General features: G+C 43.8%; 1 protein-coding gene across 3 annotated transcripts in view; it reads right to left on the minus strand.

Moving 5' to 3' along the window:
• Window positions 1–6,774: 6,774 nt before the first annotated feature.
• The window catches only part of LOC117963384 (probable E3 ubiquitin-protein ligase DTX2), a 31,231-nt gene continuing 20,225 nt past the window's right edge, over window positions 6,775–17,780 (minus strand). For 2 of the 3 annotated variants that reach the window (XM_058998325.1, XM_058998324.1), the window contains 5 exons: window positions 16,135–16,202; window positions 14,710–14,868; window positions 13,733–13,894; window positions 13,157–13,246; window positions 6,775–7,284 (listed from right to left, as the gene is read on the minus strand). In XM_058998325.1, the coding sequence (XP_058854308.1) occupies window positions 7,057–7,284; window positions 13,157–13,246; window positions 13,733–13,894; window positions 14,710–14,868; window positions 16,135–16,202 (707 nt within the window). In that variant the 3' untranslated portion in view covers window positions 6,775–7,056. Of the gene's footprint in view, window positions 7,285–12,518; window positions 12,747–13,156; window positions 13,247–13,732; window positions 13,895–14,709; window positions 14,869–16,134; window positions 16,203–17,780 lie in introns of those variants that run through there. The other variant, XM_058998326.1, reaches the window with a different exon arrangement.

A 17,780-nucleotide genomic window follows, 5' to 3' on the forward strand; every position in this document is an offset into this window, starting at 1 on the left:
ACTCGCTGGACATGTTGCCAGTTGAAATCTTTTGAAGACAGGGCAATAATCTACCCAGGGATCCAAAATATTTAGCAGACAAAGAGTCCGAGTGGAGTTAATGGCAATTAACCGTGCTGTCCCTGGTCTATTAAAATCAAACGGGACAGTTCTCTATTGAAGGATCAACATATTTAGAAAGTAAGCGCTCCCGAGATGGGGTGGAATGGGAATCAAATGTGGTTGAATATTCACTGTAGAAAAAAAAGTGATACAAAATAAGGGTTGAACCTTTTGACTGAAACCAGGTTCTGAAGCGAACCTAGACAAACCGGTTTGCAACTGTTGCCATTATTCCAATGAAAGCACTTATCAGCACTGGAACCGAGTGAACCTGCAGAGACACACACAATGTTTTGATAAATAAAAAAATCCTGGTATTTGCCCCAGTAGTAAAACCAGCCAAGATAAGAATTAGTTAGTTTTTTTCCCCAGCTCTAAATAAGCAGCCACAAAGGTTCTGTCTCCCGGGTGACCCCTAGAGTAATTCAGCTCTGCTTCAGTGGCCTCACTAGAGGCTCTCAATCCCTTTCAGTCCAGGGACTTACTGCTATCAGCTCTTTCAAGTGTTATGAACCTAGTTGATGAGGAGCTGGAAGAAGGTCCTGGTTTGGAAATGAACTGAAAGAGCCACACACAAGTACTGCTGCTCTACTTTGTAATAGTTTTACCATGATTCAATTCCTAAATGTTTACACATCTTTGTCTTTCCTATCCTACCGTGTTGTTTTTCCCGCTGGCTGTGGCATGCAGTAGAGATTGTTTTTCCAGCGTAGCGCTTGGAGATATTATCTCAATGCTCTGCACAGGTGCTCACTCTTCCCTTTGCAACATGCACGTACACACACACACACACACACACACAGAGCTGAGACTCACTTTAAAGTGAAACAGGTTCTACTATAGAGGTTAGATCTACAGCACAACACACAGGGTTCTGAAAGCGACACTTCTCTTCATTATTATAGAAGTCCCTCACGCTGTGCAGTGGCTGTTGATAAAACCCAGAGTATCAGAGGGATTTAGCTGCACACTGCAGATGTGTTTTCTGCAATATAAAGAAAGAGCTGGCCAAATCCAATGAAACTTTTACCAGAGAGATAACAAATGAAGCAAATGTGGATCAATATTTATTATCCCCAGCTAACCCTAAACCCTAGAGTTTTACGCACCATACGTCCGGACTTCCTGGAAGAGACAGAGGGGCTGCAGTTTCTTCCCTGGACTCCTCGGAGTCCCGACATGAACACTATCGAACATGTCTGGAACACCTCGACAGACAATTGAGGAAAACTCAACCACTACCTGCCAATGCGAATGAACTGCGGTCAGAACTCAATCCAACTCTAGCTAAATCGTCATGAGAATGTCATCAATTCCATGGCTGCACGGGTCCAGGCCCTGCGTGATGCGCAAGACCAAACTACCAGAGACGTACGTGTGTGTTTGTGCTCCGTTTTGTGCATATGTTGTGTTGCAGTTTAGTTTAATAAATTACACCGGTAATATTGCAGGACACTATATGTAATATATACTGTATATATAAATCACACAGAGAGAATTTAATTGTGAAGTTATTCATTCCCACTGACTGGCACTACAGGCTTCAGCTGCCCAAAGCAAGAGCGTGTCAGTGCTTTAACAAACCTAGCAACCTCGGCAATTACTGCCCTGCGTTAAAGTTCACTGGGGGATTGTGGAATTGTGCTGTTTTAAAGCAACTGGCGGGTAACAGATACATTTAACCATAGGCTTGTTACAAATAAAAAGGAATATGGTTAAGAAAGAGAGCACAGCCAAATAAACAAAAAGCCAGGTTTTGTCATGTTTATCATGAATAAAAAATAAGCAATACGACTTTTGCCTTGTTGCCTTGTGTACATCAAGCATGAGATATTAAACCTGACTAGATAGCCGTGCTCTGTCGCTTGGGTGAGCCGTGGAAACGCCCTGTTTTGTTAGCGTGGGCAGCTGTAGCTGGGAGTGCCAGGCAGTGGAAACAGGGTTAAGAGTATAAGAATCTGAGGAAGGACATACTTACTTGTATATTCTTACGAGGTCATTCATTAGCACAAGTTAGAGGAAATCGGGATGTATGTGGAGGCAACTGGCCTTGTGTCTGTCACTTCAGTAGCAGAGACACAAGCTTGATTGAATACATGAAGCAAATAAGCATGCTTTTACAGGAACTTTTAAACAACATTTAGCAGGAAGCAAAACAAACAAAAGCATGGGATTGCCTTTTACAAATGTTTGTTATACAGACACAGATACAGGCTTGGAGTTTATTTCCTGGTATAACAGGTGGCGACATGACACTTGTTCCAAATACACGTCACAGACAGACACAGCCTGACTACTTCACCTACTTAAATAGTTACAGGTGTGTCAGAATACCAGAAAAAACACACAGACTTAAAGGTATAAAAATGGGTTAATGTAGGTAACAAAGGTAACAAGCAGGAACATCCTATGAACGACTGCCATGGTAGTCATACATTAAATGACTTCTCAAAATGGTCTTGCCAAGTAAATATTATATAGCTCTGTGGTAGTGAGATAGACACAGCACACGTTAAATGATCTACCATTCAAAGTGAAACAAGTCAAGAAACAGCTCTTACATGTGCAATGATCGCTGCTTTTCATAGACTCTGGAGAACAGCGATCCACACAAATCCAAGCAGCTGTTTCTTCACTTGGAATGGTAAATTAGCCCCATCATCACCAATGCCCCTCCCCCGATTGCTGTGGATAGCTTGATCCTAATAATGGAATAATCAGTTTGTGCAGCTCGATCTACAGCTTCATCTAGACAGACTTGGTGAAGATTTCCACCCCATGATTGAGGAATGTCTTTCCACAACAGTTTACAATTTAAACGCCTCGCAGTCTCAGTTCAAATGAAATGCTGTCCTGGTTGCTCACCCCCTAATGACACAGCTGTGGTCCTGTAGGTGTGTCCAGTGCTCTCTCCACACCCTGGACAGAAGGCAAACACTCACTAATACAGTAGCACTGGACTATGCTATAGGCAAGGCACAGAGAGTGAGAAACCACATTTTACTGAACTGCCTAACCCACTGCCTGCCCCCATAGGAAGCAGTCAGTCTACTAAGTATTGAGACAGATACATGCAGACAGAATGAATGGCAGAGGGACCGTTACTGCCAGTCTTGCTAAATCAGACCCCTTGCTTACCTCATACCTTGGCTTCACTAATTACAGAGGCAATCATACTATACAAATATAGTACAAATGAAGTACAAATGCTTCACTTGAGTTGTATTGTCACGTCGGTCACAGTACAGCGGTTGGATGGCGTCACTGTTACTGAAGTTAGCAAGATAGAACTGCCACCATTCCCATCGGAGAGGGGTTTCATCCCTGGGATATCATTAAAATGGCAGAATCCTTCCTTTCCACAGGGGCACCCAAACCCTCAAACTCCTAAACCCTTTATAACACAAACTATTGGCCACTGCCTGTCTGATTTCCACAATATATTTTTTAAGGGGGTCTATTAATTGCCCTGAAACGATGGGAAACACTGAGATTAACAGAGAATAGCAGAGAAACTTAGATGCCAGTGTTTAGAGGTGATTTATTAAGCCCATTTTAAACCTACACATACATACATACATACATATGCTAGAATACAATTAGAACTGGGCCATACTGGAGTAGGTGTACAAAGCTGGCAGAATTTAGCTCTATCACTGCTTAGATCATTAACAGAATGATGTCTATCAATTTATGTTTTTTTTTTTTTTAAGCATTACTTAAATCAGATGAATGAATGTAGTATTACCCTAATCCTGCTGTCTATAACAAACAAATCCAAAGTAGTTAAAAACGTGAATAATGCAAAACTCTGACACATCCCCTTCCTCACCGCTCGGAATGTGGTCCGACCTGTTTTGGTGTGAATCGCTGAAGGAATGGGTTCTGCAATCCAATCTGAACCAACTGCATTCCTAGAGCCCAACCCCTTTAAGATATGTCAAGGAGACTGGGGGAAGTCGACGTTCATGTTTTTTTTAGAAAAGGCCCCTCGATAGTATCACACAATAGAGGAATGTAGGGAAGAACTTCATTAAAATGAGCTAGCAGCAAATACAATAATTCCACACATCTTACCTGTTTAGTACTTCCATTAGCTACAGAAGTCTCAAACAGGAATGCTGTAGAAACATGTAGATTGATTGCAAAATGGGATATCTACACAGAGTTAAAGAAAGTTCTCAGGACATCTGTAGCACTTGACATTAAAGCCATTAAAAGGACAGGGACAATTCGATCCTCCAGGTGAAATGGCCAAGGAAGCACCGAACTATCTGAAAAACTGGGATATCTGTAGTACCCGATATTGGGGTTTGCATCTGACTTGTCACTAGTATGGGTGCTTCTTGATGTTTGAATCATACCTCTCCACAGGAGCTGGGTGACTGCATGCCTCCAGGTTTACTGGGACACAGCGGCAGAGTTCAGGATTTAAGCTTCCACCTCAATGTATTCAGGTACCACTCACCTGTTACTCTTCTTTGAGTTGTAGGACTATAAGTACCAGAATGAGCTGGGGTACAAGGTAAAGAAAAATATGAACCTTGGTCACAATGGTATCCCTCTAAGAGCATATTTTCAAGCGTTTGCTGTAGTCTTTAATTAACTTTACAGCTCTGCAGTCGTCATACTGGACAGTGAGAAATTCCTATTCCAGGGCAGGACATACTTGGGAGCTCCTCTTCCAAAAACACCAACAACGCTCAGCGATATCGCTTAGAAAGGTTTACCATAGTGAATTTGCACTGTACTTTAATTGTGCAGTTTTCCCATGGTTATAGTCATATACCCATTATAGTCCCATTTTTTTTTTTTATCTTACCTGTGATTTACCATGCTTTCACTATGAATTATTAAACTTCGCTAGGCTTTAACTTACTATGGTAAACTTTAATAAGGATACTGACCTGTAAATCAGATCAAAGGGTCCCATACATGGCATCTCTGCTATGATTATTACACTATGTAACACAATTTTTGTTCCTGGGTAGTAAGTGTTATTTCCTAATTGCTTATGCCTCAAAAGTATAGAAAATGGCTATTATTCCCCACAAACTTTGCTTTTGTGACCAGGACAGTGATATTTTGAAATTTACCTATTTCCAATGAGAAAACGGGCTAATTTGTGTCTTCTCGTTCACATAAAGTCAGAAAAAAACATATGAATCCAAAGTAACATGTATTTATACTAAAGTAATACAAAAATGACTACAAAAGATTTAGAAGTAAGTCGTTTTTCGAGATTTACGATTATACTGTAAATCACTTTCACGAATCAGCCCCCAAATGTAGTCTCCCATCATGTTCTCGTTATACTGTCCTTGGTAGCGGCGTTCAAAGTCCAGTATATCCTGGTGGAAGTGCTCACCTTGCTCCTCCGAGTACGCTCCCATGTTCTTGAATTTATCAAGATGAGCATCAAGGATATGGACTTTGAGGGACATCCTACAGCCCATTGTGCCATAGTTCTTCACCAGAGTCTCAACCAGCTCCACATAGTTTTCGGCCTTGTGATTGCCCAGCAAGCCCCGAACCACTGCGACAAAGCTGTTCCAAGCCGCTTTCTCCTTACTAGTGAGCTTCTTGGGGAATTCATTGCACTCCAGGATCTTCTTTATCTGTGGTCCGACGAAGACACCGGCTTTGACCTTTGCCTCAGACAGCTTAGGGAAGAAGTCTTGAAGGTACTTGAAGGCTGCAGACTCCTTATCTAGAGCTCTGACAAATTGTTTCATAAGGCCCAATTTGATGTGCAGTGGCGGCATCAGCACCTTCCGGGGGTCCACCAGTGGCTCCCACTTGACGTTGTTCCTCCCCACAGAGAACTCGGTCCGCTGTGGCCCGTCCCGCCTGTGGTAGTGCGCCTTGGTGTCCCTGCTGTCCCAAAGGAAAAGATAGCAGGGAAACTTCGTAAAACCGCCTTGGAGACCCATCAGGAATGCCACCATTTTGAAGTCTCCTATGACCTTGATGCCATCTCAGAAAAATGCAGATATGTATCCACTTAGGCAGCTGGAACTAAACTGAACTGGTGGGCTTAAGGCCCCTGTATTTATATTACTGGAAAGTTCTAGAAAGTTCTAGAAGTTACTCCAAGTTTACTCAGCATTGAATCTATCTGGAATGTTCTGGAAAATAGGTTCATTTCAAAATATCACTGTCCTGGTCACAAAAGCAAAGTCTGTGGGGAATAATAGCCATTTTCTATACTTTTGAGGCATAAGCAATTAGGAAATAACACTTACTACCCAGGAACCAAAAAAAAAAAAAAAAATTTGTTACACGGTGTTGTCACACTAAGGGCATATTCTCTTACTGCAGTCTATTAGACCTACACCTTTCTGGAGCCATTCTGCACTCTGTGGTGATCAACAAACAGTTAGTGCCTGTGGAAACACAACAGTCTACCTGTGCATGCACGCAGACACACACACACCAATTATTCACTTAGAGGTTCTCACACTTTTTTGTTTTGGGAGGGCCCCTTTATAACCAATTTTGAATAGGGACCCCCGACTGGAAACAGACTAAAAGGCCAATCAGAAACAGCAGATACGTGAATGTAAATGTTGAAGTGTAACATTGTCTCGAAGTATCATAAGGCTCATCTCTCACCACAACTGTCCGCTTTTCGTACAATATTGCCTTAAGGAAAAAAACAAGACTCAAGTATATGTTTCAATGTACAGTATATTAAAATGGGTTGGCATCACAAGGACAACCTCTAGTCACAACAGTGAAAATATATACTGTACATTAAATACGCTGTTTTATAAAAGAGAAAAGTTCCAAAATTTCCTGGGGAGCACTGGGCCAGTTGCCAGCGAAAAACCTCAATGGTCCTCCTATTAGTCTAGTCTGTGGTGAGGTCCCCTAACAGAATGTGTTCCAGGATCTTGGTGTGGTTCCTCTTCATCAGTCCTCACCTCCCACCGACTGTGCCTCTTGCCAGGCTCACTGCCCGTTCACACACTCCTCCGTCACCCCCTGGGATGCCAGCTCTGCCAGCACATTGTCCAGGTAGTTGGGGTCGGGGTAGCCGTGCCCCGACACGTTGGACAGCATCTCTGTCTTGTGGTGTATCTCGTTCCACACCACCGTGTCTGGCTCCCCAGTGGTGCTGGAGGTGCCCACGGTGAAGATGAGCCGCCGGTTCCACGCAAGCTTCAGCAGCTTCAGGACCTGCCGGGGTGAAGCAGACACGGGCGGCATTACACACAAACACAGAGTCTCCCTCCAGTCCAATTAGCACGACTACAAAATACCATAGAACAGTCTCAATGGACACTATAAAGAGAGGAAGCACCATGGTTCTAAATGAACAATGGAAACATAATCAATGAGTGAGGGGAGACACAAACAGAGGGACAATTATTATTACAGAGTAGTGTTTGTAATATGCCCCAAATGCTAGTTCCTGACTCCTCCATAGCTACACCTCACCAGAAGAATCCTGACCCAACTTATGGGTCGTGTTACGGTGAAATAAAATAGAAATAGAGAACCTTATGATGCCATTACTTACATTAAAAAGTTTCAAGTAATACTAAATGACACTAAATACATTCAATTACATCTAAAGGTAAGTGCTGTGGTGCCAGCGAGTCAGTCCACATGCTGGGTACAAACCTACCTGCCTGGGGGCATTCCCTTTCCCTGACATCAGAATGAGTCACGAGGCGCTTTAGTAATATTGGTCTACTCTTGCCTTGGGTCAGTATGCAATTACTTCCCTGACTGAATTTTTAACACATTTACTTTGTAACAAACAAGGACATTCTTCTGTCTGTGTGAAATGCAGTGTAAAATTACTGTTGCATTCTCAGACTTTGCATGCTCTGAACAGAGCTGTATCCAGTGCAAGACTGCCCTCTAGTAATCATGCAAAGGTACTGCAGCTCTGCGTTTTGATGAGGCGTATGAGAGGAAGAAACTGCGGTATGCTCAACTAGCCACTGAAGCGGAACAGCGAGGATGGAGAGTTCGGGTTTACCCAGTGGAAGTGGGTTGTCGAGGATTTGTGGCACACTCTACAACCCGGTTTCTCAGAGACGTCGGATTCAGTGGCCAAGAGTTGCGTCGCACAGTGAAGAACTTATCTGAAGCAGCAGAGAGGAGCAGCAACTGGCTGTGGTTGAGACGGAAAGATTCTGGCTGGGGACAGGTAAGTAAGCTGGGCTGAGTTGAGTGGGGGACGGAGGGGGGTGATGCTGGGACGCCAGAATCACCGTCGAGCCCTCTTGAGGTGTCGTGGGCTAGTCGACGAAACACTGAGGATGGAAGGTGCCCACTTGAAAACCCCAGAGATGTACCCTACTTAGCTCAATCCAGACGGTTGTCATGCTGATGCGCTGGGGAGGCCGCACTTTGGTTGATCCCCGGAGCCAGCATCGCAGCCGTTGTGTGTGCTGATGCGCCAGGGAGGCAAAATAAGCTGATCCCTGGAGCCAGCATTACACTTCAGCCTTTAACACCAGACAGAAGGATATCTACATCATCATATGGAAGGAAACGTAAATGGAGGGAGACACATATGGATCACATTAGTTTACTGTAAAGCTACGTCTTAGTTGGTGCTTATCTTGGTGAGAGCCGAGTTCAAATCAGCATGAAGTTTTAACATCTACTCTCGTGTAATGGAAATCATGAAGATCTGGATACGTCCAGTGACTGCTGTGAATAGTGCAGCTGGCAACAAGGGAAAGACCTTGTGACAGCCTGGAGAGACAGCTGACAGGAGGAAAGAGACCCCACTGGGGCTGGTAAGGGTTAGCTACCCTTGTCGGCAGTATCCAGCTCTGTGTTTACAGGATGCTGGAGACACCCGCCCAAGGCTTCTAAGAAATTAAAGAGAAAAATACCCCTAGAGTCTGCGAGAGCGGGGGCGGAAGATGACTCAACGTTGGACAACACGGTTAACGACTTAGGAACGGAAACGGATATGAGTATGGAGAGTACTTCACAAAAGACTAGTTCAAGATCTGCAGTTAACAAAGACATGGAACTCCAGGTTTGTGTCTGCGGCTGGAGCAAGGTGACAACGGTCAGGGGTTTGAAGATTCATCAAGGGAGAATGAAATGCTTGAGGGAGAAGGGACAAGGGCCTCGCATTGATCAGTACTTCTTACGAAGTCAGTCAAATGAAATCCAGCGACAGGAAGCAAACCACAGTTCGCAGGATATCAGCACCCCTGTCATAGATGTGAGGAGGACTTGCATGGACACAGTTAGTGATGAACCTAATGATCCTTGTGAACCCGGTCAGACAAACCAGCATAAGAGAGAAAAGAACCTCAACGGGCACAAGCCTGGAGTTAAATGGCCAAGAGCTTGTGAGAAAACTGCATGGGACACAGTAAACACAGATCTCTGCGTTGCATTGGAAAGATTAAGTGGAACAGTTGAAAAGAAGCTGGATAAATTTGGGGACATCATCTACGCATATGGAAGTGAGAGGTTTGGAGTTGAAAAAAGGAAGGAAAAAGTACAAACTATTCCTGGAAAGTCTAGACGGCAGCAGGAGATTGAACGCTTAGTTAGAGAAAGGAGACAGCTGAGGAACCAATGGAGAAGAGCAGAACAAAGTCAGAAGGAGGGACTCAATCTCTTACAAAGGGTCATAAAAGATAAGCTTGCAACATTGCGCAGAGCTGAGCGCCTACGGAAACGCTATAAAAAGAAGGAGCGTGCGAGAGCGAACTTTTATAAAGACCCATTCAAATTTGTAAAGAAGTTATTCACCAGTGAGAAGAATGGCACACTAAAAGCATCTAAGGTTGAGCTGGAGAGATATTTGGAGGAAACACATACAGATTCAAAAAGGCAGGAGCCTATGTCAGTTCCGTCAGACATCCCACCTATCAATCCACCAGAATACCAAATGGAGGACTGTGCACCTAAGTGGAAAGAAATAGAGCAAGCTGTGAAAAAAGCAAGGGCTTCATCATCTCCAGGGCCTAATGGAGTTCCGTACAGAGTGTACAAGAGTGCTTCAGGAGTTCTACGAATTCTGTGGAAATTGATGAAAGTGGCATGGGAAAAACAGGTTGTACCAAGAGCATGGCGCCGAGCAGGTGGAGTCTTTATACCTAAAGAAAAAGATTCTACAAGCATCAGTCAGTTTCGTCCCATTTCCCTATTAAACGTAGAAGGCAAGATTTTCTTCAGCATTATTGCTCAGAGATTGTCTGCTTACCTATTAAAGAACTGCTTCATTGACACTTCAATACAAAAAGCGGGCATTCCAGGTTTCCCAGGTTGCTTAGAACACATCAATGTGATCTGGCAACAAATTCAATCAGCTAAAAAGGAGAGGAAGGAGCTCCATGTGACATTCCTGGATTTGGCTAATGCATATGGTTCAGTGCCACATGAACTACTTTGGGCAGCATTTGATTTTTTCAGTGTACCGATGACAATAACAAATTTAGTGAAAGCCTATTTTGGAGATTTGCAATTCAGTTTTTCAACTTCAGAATTCAGCACTACATGGCAATGCCTAGAGGTTGGAATAATGGCAGGATGCACCATTTCTCCACTGGCTTTTACCATGGCAATGGAAGTAATCATTAGGGCATCAAAATGGGTAGTAGGAGGAGAGCGCTTGGCTTCTGGAATGCGACTACCACCAATTCGAGCATACATGGATGACATGACAACCATGACTACAACAGTAGCCTGCACTAATCGATTATTGGGCAAATTAACCAATAACATTGAATGGGCACGAATGCAATTCAAGCCCACTAAATCAAGGAGCATCTCTATAATCAAAGGCAAAGTAGTAGATAAAACATTCTTCATTAATGGTGAGGCAATACCAACAGTGTCTGAGAAGCCAGTGAAGAGTCTTGGGAGATGGTACGACGGGGATCTAAAGGACACAGTTCGTGTGGGAGAAGTTAGACAACAAGCAGTGGAAGGGTTGAAGAGCATAGACAGCTGCGCTCTACCAGGTAAACTAAAACTCTGGTGCTTTCAGTTTGGTCTACTGCCGAGGTTGCTGTGGCCACTGACTGTGTACGAGGTTTCTTTGACAACAGTAGAGAAGCTGGAAGCTTTAATCAGTTCATACATCAGGAAATGGTTGGGAGTTCCACGCTGCCTCAGCAGAGTGGGACTTTATGGTAAAGGAATACTACAGCTACCAGTCTCTGCTCTAACCGAGGAGTTTAAGTGCGCCAAGGTCAGACTGGAAATGACATTAGTAGAGTCACGCGATAAATGCGTAAGGGAGGCAGCACCTGTGTTGAAAACTGGAAGAAAGTGGGCGGCAAAGAAAGCTGTGGAAGATGCAAAGGCTGCCCTTCGAATTGGTGATATCATGGGGCAAGTTCAGCATGGAAGAGGGGGTCTTGGTTTCAGTTCAACTCCTCCTACATGGCACAAGGCGGCCCCAGCTCAAAGGAGGAAGATGGTAGTCAACGAGGTGCAAAAGCAGGAGGAGAGGATGAGGTGTATAAAGGCCATTTCCCAGGCCAAACAGGGAGAATGGATGAGATGGGAGAGTGTGGAACAACGCAAGATTGGCTGGCAAGACCTATGGTCAATGGAACAGAGCAGGATCAGTTTCCTCATCAGGTCAACATATGATGTTCTCCCATCACCACAGAACCTAAACCTCTGGGTAGGAGAGGATCCCTCATGTCCTTTGTGTTCATCACCTGCAACATTAAGGCACATTTTGACAGGATGTAAGGTGGCTCTTAGCCAAGGACGGTTTACTTGGCGCCATGACCAGGTGCTGCGATGTTTGGCCTTAGCATTGGAAGACAAGCGTAACATGACCAATAAGTTGCCACCTGTTCCATCAAAACATTACACACAAAAGACAACATTCCTCCGCCCAGGAGAGCAACCACCAAGAAAAGGTGTTAAAACCAATCCTCGCCCAGGACAACTGGAAGCTGCTAGAGACTGGAATATGCTGGCAGATGTTGGTCAACGGCTTATTTTTCCACCTGAGATTGCCACCACTAACCTTCGACCAGATATTGTCTTGTGGTCTGGATCAGCACGCCTTGTTCACCTGGTAGAGTTAACAGTGCCATGGGAGGATGCTGTAGATGAGGCGTATGAGAGGAAGAAACTGCGGTATGCTCAACTAGCCACTGAAGCGGAACAGCGAGGATGGAGAGTTCGGGTTTACCCAGTGGAAGTGGGTTGTCGAGGATTTGTGGCACACTCTACAACCCGGTTTCTCAGAGACGTCGGATTCAGTGGCCAAGAGTTGCGTCGCACAGTGAAGAACTTATCTGAAGCAGCAGAGAGGAGCAGCAACTGGCTGTGGTTGAGACGGAAAGATTCTGGCTGGGGACAGGTAAGTAAGCTGGGCTGAGTTGAGTGGGGGACGGAGGGGGGTGATGCTGGGACGCCAGAATCACCGTCGAGCCCTCTTGAGGTGTCGTGGGCTAGTCGACGAAACACTGAGGATGGAAGGTGCCCACTTGAAAACCCCAGAGATGTACCCTACTTAGCTCAATCCAGACGGTTGTCATGCTGATGCGCTGGGGAGGCCGCACTTTGGTTGATCCCCGGAGCCAGCATCGCAGCCGTTGTGTGTGCTGATGCGCCAGGGAGGCAAAATAAGCTGATCCCTGGAGCCAGCATTACACTTCAGCCTTTAACACCAGACAGAAGGATATCTACATCATCATATGGAAGGAAACGTAAATGGAGGGAGACACATATGGATCACATTAGTTTACTGTAAAGCTACGTCTTAGTTGGTGCTTATCTTGGTGAGAGCCGAGTTCAAATCAGCATGAAGTTTTAACATCTACTCTCGTGTAATGGAAATCATGCAGAGATGTTTTAGGAGGCATCGCAACATTCCTCTGCTTGTCTTATTCAGATACTGGAAGACAATGAGAAGGGCTGCTTGTTGAAACATTCGTCATTGAATACATCAAGTTTCCTTTTGTATTTATAAAGTATTTGATAATCTGGAAGATTATTCCTAGTGTGCTCATGTGTCACTAATGCTGATGAAGCCCCTCACGATGGGATGAGATCACACAGGCCATGGCGGCGCCCCCTGGCTGTGCTCTCTTACCTTCCTGCCCTGGTCGCTGTCCGGCAGGTAGCAGTGCCGGGGAAATCCTCGGGATGAGAACGGCTGGCCAGGGTTTGGGTGCTCAGGACCCTGAAACACACAGTCAGGGGAATCACATTGTAAAAGCAGTCAGTTTCACTAGTCTTCAGTTAAATACCAATATGTATTGGGGTACACTGTGGGTAGGGGCATTTGTCGCGCACTTGACCCCACTACTCAGATGCATCCTGGTATGCCGGACAAGATAAAACTGCCTAACCTCAAACACATCTGAACTGTGATGGGAAAGAAACCCATGCACTTAATCTATATAGTGAACCGATGTGTGCATGGCATGTGAAATTGATGGAATTATTTCCAGCAGAGGTGGAGCTTCAGTAAACACCCTGCTGCCTGCCAGGGCCTGTCCCTGCTTCTTCACTGAACGCTGGCTTAGCAACTGCACGCCTCTGTTTGCACAGTTTCTTGTGCAAAAGGTGGACAGAGTCCAAGTCGCTTTTATTAAACAACGGAGAAGCAGCCGCTGATGATGTGTGCAGACAGGCAGGGTCAGAAGCTTGTTGTGTCCCCCGTTACCTGCACTCCAGGGGGGATGTTATAGATGATCTGGATGGTCCCGCAGTCAGGATGGCCCGGGAGTGACTGGGGGATGCTGTAAATATCCATCTTGCCCTTGGGCTGCGTTCCTGTTTTCTCTCCGTAGATTGTCTTGCACGACGGGCACTGCAGACTGCCATCCTGGGAGGCAAAAAATACGCAATTTACAGAGATGGCAAATAGAGGACTGTCCCACATAAATCAAGCCACATCGTTTACAGAGGGCAGGGATAGCCACAGGCCAGGATGATAGTTTAGTAAGAAACCACTTGGGTGAATAACTTGTATGGACGCGTGCCTGTTTGTCTTTCTTTCTATGTAGGTCACACTTACATGTATATAGAGATCCAGCTGTGATAAAAATTTGCCAAGACAAGCAGAGACTTCTCAGAAAACATTCTGGTCATTTCCATTTTGTGGATGTTGGCGTTTCTGCAGTGGCGGGGGATACTGACATGCTTGCTATATTTAAATGGATCTATTGTTGCAGCACTAATATGAATAAGGATTCTATCTACCTACCTATGACAAACTGCAACATTTCATATTTTATCTAGTGTTGGGCAGCAGTATATCAAAGAAAAGGCAGTAAGAGCCGCAGCAGATGCTGTAAGGACTTATGTTATGTACCTGCCAGTAAAAGGCTCTCAAACAGAATATTAGCCTAAGAAAATGCACTGAAGTGACAGCAAGTGAAAGCCATGTTGGAATAGTGCTATAAAGCAAGGGCTGGATAGCTAACACACACTGCTATGGGAAGTAAGTATAACAAATGGATATAGGTTACACTTTTACCACTAGGGAGTCCACATCACCCAGTGATATAAATAAATACGTTAACTCGTTTCAACACTGGAGACATTGAAAAAGACTTTGAATGGAAATGCCTGCCACTGCATTGATGGTATTTCTGAGGAGTTTGTAATAGCTCTGCCTGGCAGTACTGAGACAGCTACCTTGGTTCCGTTGTCGTACATGGCGAGCATGCAGAGCAGGTGGAAGACGTGCCCACACTTTGTAAACTTGCCCACGGCGCTCGGGGCGATGGCCTGGCTCCCCGACACCCCGTCGTACCCCGAGGGAGAGCACAGCCGCTCCATGCAGATCATGCAGTCCTGAAACAACCACATGGAGGAGGGGATTGGCAACGGGATCCATTAAATAGATTGTAGCAAACAAAATCATTCCATCAACTTCACAAGCAATGCACATCCGTTCACTCCACAGGTCCAAATGTGCAGTATAGATAGATAGATAGATTGATGGATATATAGATAGATAGAGATGATGGGCCATTTACTAGTCTTATTACTAGTGTTACTCCTATTTTTTGAAAGAGGTAAAACTCCTGCTAAATTTTACAAAACTAGAACCAAGGTATCACATCTCCTTCTCTTTGTCCATCTCTGGACTAATACAGCTACCATTTCATCTATCAATTAAAGAATGTAGGAAACGCTTTGAAAGTATGGCCAGATCTCTCGTACTACACAATGTCAATACAATCTGTTGACTGGCCTTGCTTTTTGATGGTCTTGTACTTTCTTGGTCATTTCACCTGGAGAATTAATAATAAATAAATTAAGGCTTTTGTATTAAATCAGGTTTCCTTTCTTCCGTCTCCCTCAGCCTAGTACTTTGACTCTGTGCAGCAGCGAGTATGTCTTTGAAATCTGCACTGCACTTTCACCATTCAACCCAGTCATCCCTGGATAAGAGATTCAAACCTCACTAGTTTGGATTAAATGTTCTTGCTGAGAAACAGCATCTAGAAACACTAAAAGAAACTTGAATTCAATGAGAAACATTTAATCTAGTTATGGATGACAAATCAGGATATGTTTTATATGTTAGACACCTAACATTATTAACACCGAAATGATCCAGAGCTGGATGTAGAATTCACAGTGCATGTCAATCTGTAACTGTCTCGCACTTCTTAATATTCGCTCTGCATCCTGTGAGCTCAGCGGCACCATCTGGCACAGGAGCCAGGGAGGAACAGCCCTGTTGCCATGGCAATACGGGGCCTGCAATACGCCCCGTATTGTCCTACAAGTTAAATTAGAGGGACATGGTGGATGACAGCGGAACATGCAGATAGAATGTCTAACTTAAAAAATAAAAAAAGTAAAAGAAACATTGAAAAGGTAAATAAATCTGTAAAGGTTGAAAAGGTTTCCTATAACGGTAAGGTCTTGTTCACCAGTTTATACTCACTATGAAACCCGGACTGTAAGGGCATTACTTTGGTGTGGCCTGAATTAAAGAAACAGAAGATCTTCCCGATTCTGAAGGGGGCCTGTGCTAATGTCATCCTCACTAATACGTGCTCCAGAGAAGCTGCAGTTATAAACCCAGTTGACTTGCTCTGTTCCTACCTCTTCAGGAGGCACCTCTATTTTCTCCATGTATTTCCTGATCACCTCTTCGGGTTTCTGCGCTAGAGCTGGGGGTGGGGGGCACAAACACACACGTCAACACCAGAGCCTTATGTACACATTTCAGTTCAGTTAAACTAAACATTTACCCATTCACTAAACTCAGAGTTATCAGTTCATTCTGCATGTTATGCAATTTCTTGAGCAAGTTATTTAAAGTACATTCTGTATTACTTACTAAATGGGAAACATCATTTTGGAAATGCAGGGTTTAATTGCATCATTTCTTAATGTTTTATTTTGTTGTTGCATGACCCTAGATGGTACTTCTTTGTAAACTTGGCCCAAGCAATGTGTGTACAGTTTAACTGTGCTTGTACTCGCTTAGCTCTAAATCCTACCTAACCAGTCTCTGGACCCCTCCAAGAATACAAGCAGAGTAGGCTTTCTGGAAACAAAGCAAACAGCATTTTGTTTTCTGAATGAATTTCAATGTGCAAATGCATTCTCACGTAGCACTGATAATCTTTTACCTAACTTTGTATATTAATCTGGACTCTGCACTGTAGCCTGTTGAAATATGAAAAGCAGAGTGGAGGTGGATTAAAAAAACGGACTCCTGTTTGTAACACTGTTTCTTTTTGTCTTATCTTTTTGTCTTATCACAGAGCCTTTTGTTTTTTTTATTTATTTATTATAATATTGAACTATAGCTTGTATGTACAATGTGTATTCATGTTTATACTCTTTAGTTCTGGTAATATTAAACAGTGTGAAGAGGTTTCATTGTGTTAATTGTGCGCAGGCCTGACACTTGTTCGTACATTGGCCCCTTTTGCAAATTTCATTTCTTATATGGCTATTCCCTTTCTTCTAACATGGGCGTTTTTGTACAGAAAGCTAGTATACAAGTTTAATGTATAAAAATACGATACACACTCGTCTACAATAACCCCCCCAAGAATCAGGGCTGATAAGATCAGTAGCGGAAAAGCTACTGGTGATGTCACTGCTCAGAAACGTGTAAAGCCATGCTTGGTGTCTGTGGCTTTGTTTGTCCATTTCCAAGTAAATGAAACCAATGTCTGTTTTCTACACCGTGGTCACCCACACAACACCCTAAAATGTGCGTTCCACACACATCTCCTCCTAAGAACATGAACACAAACGACCAGTGTGTTTTTATTTGGCCCATTCAAGATACAGCCTTTAAGTGATCAGTCACTTGAACTTTCATCCAGGTCAGATTATCAATATATAACAAGTTCCAACTCCTATCAGCAGAACCTAGATCCGGATGAGACCACATTTCTCAACAGCTGGATGTCTCAGTTCTCTAAATATAAATGGGACTGGTACATGCAGGCCCATGCAGAATATAATTTCAAACTAACGTTATTTTTATCTTAACGCTTTTTAACACACTCTTTTTCTACTCTAGATCATCATAAGTTCTGACACCAATTCAATCTTTATTGAAGTACGGATTGATCTTCTAAATGACTTCTCATAAGCGTTTTTTCCACAGGTTTGGGGAACGGCTTTTGCCAAATCTTTTAAAAAAGAAGTCAATTTTAAACTAGAAGTCTTTCAATTTTATTGTTTTGCATTATTTGTACCGTGTATACAAATAAATACAAATATGA

This window comes from Acipenser ruthenus, chromosome 24 (genome assembly GCF_902713425.1).
Source record: "Acipenser ruthenus chromosome 24, fAciRut3.2 maternal haplotype, whole genome shotgun sequence".
NCBI lineage: Eukaryota > Metazoa > Chordata > Actinopteri > Acipenseriformes > Acipenseridae > Acipenser > Acipenser ruthenus.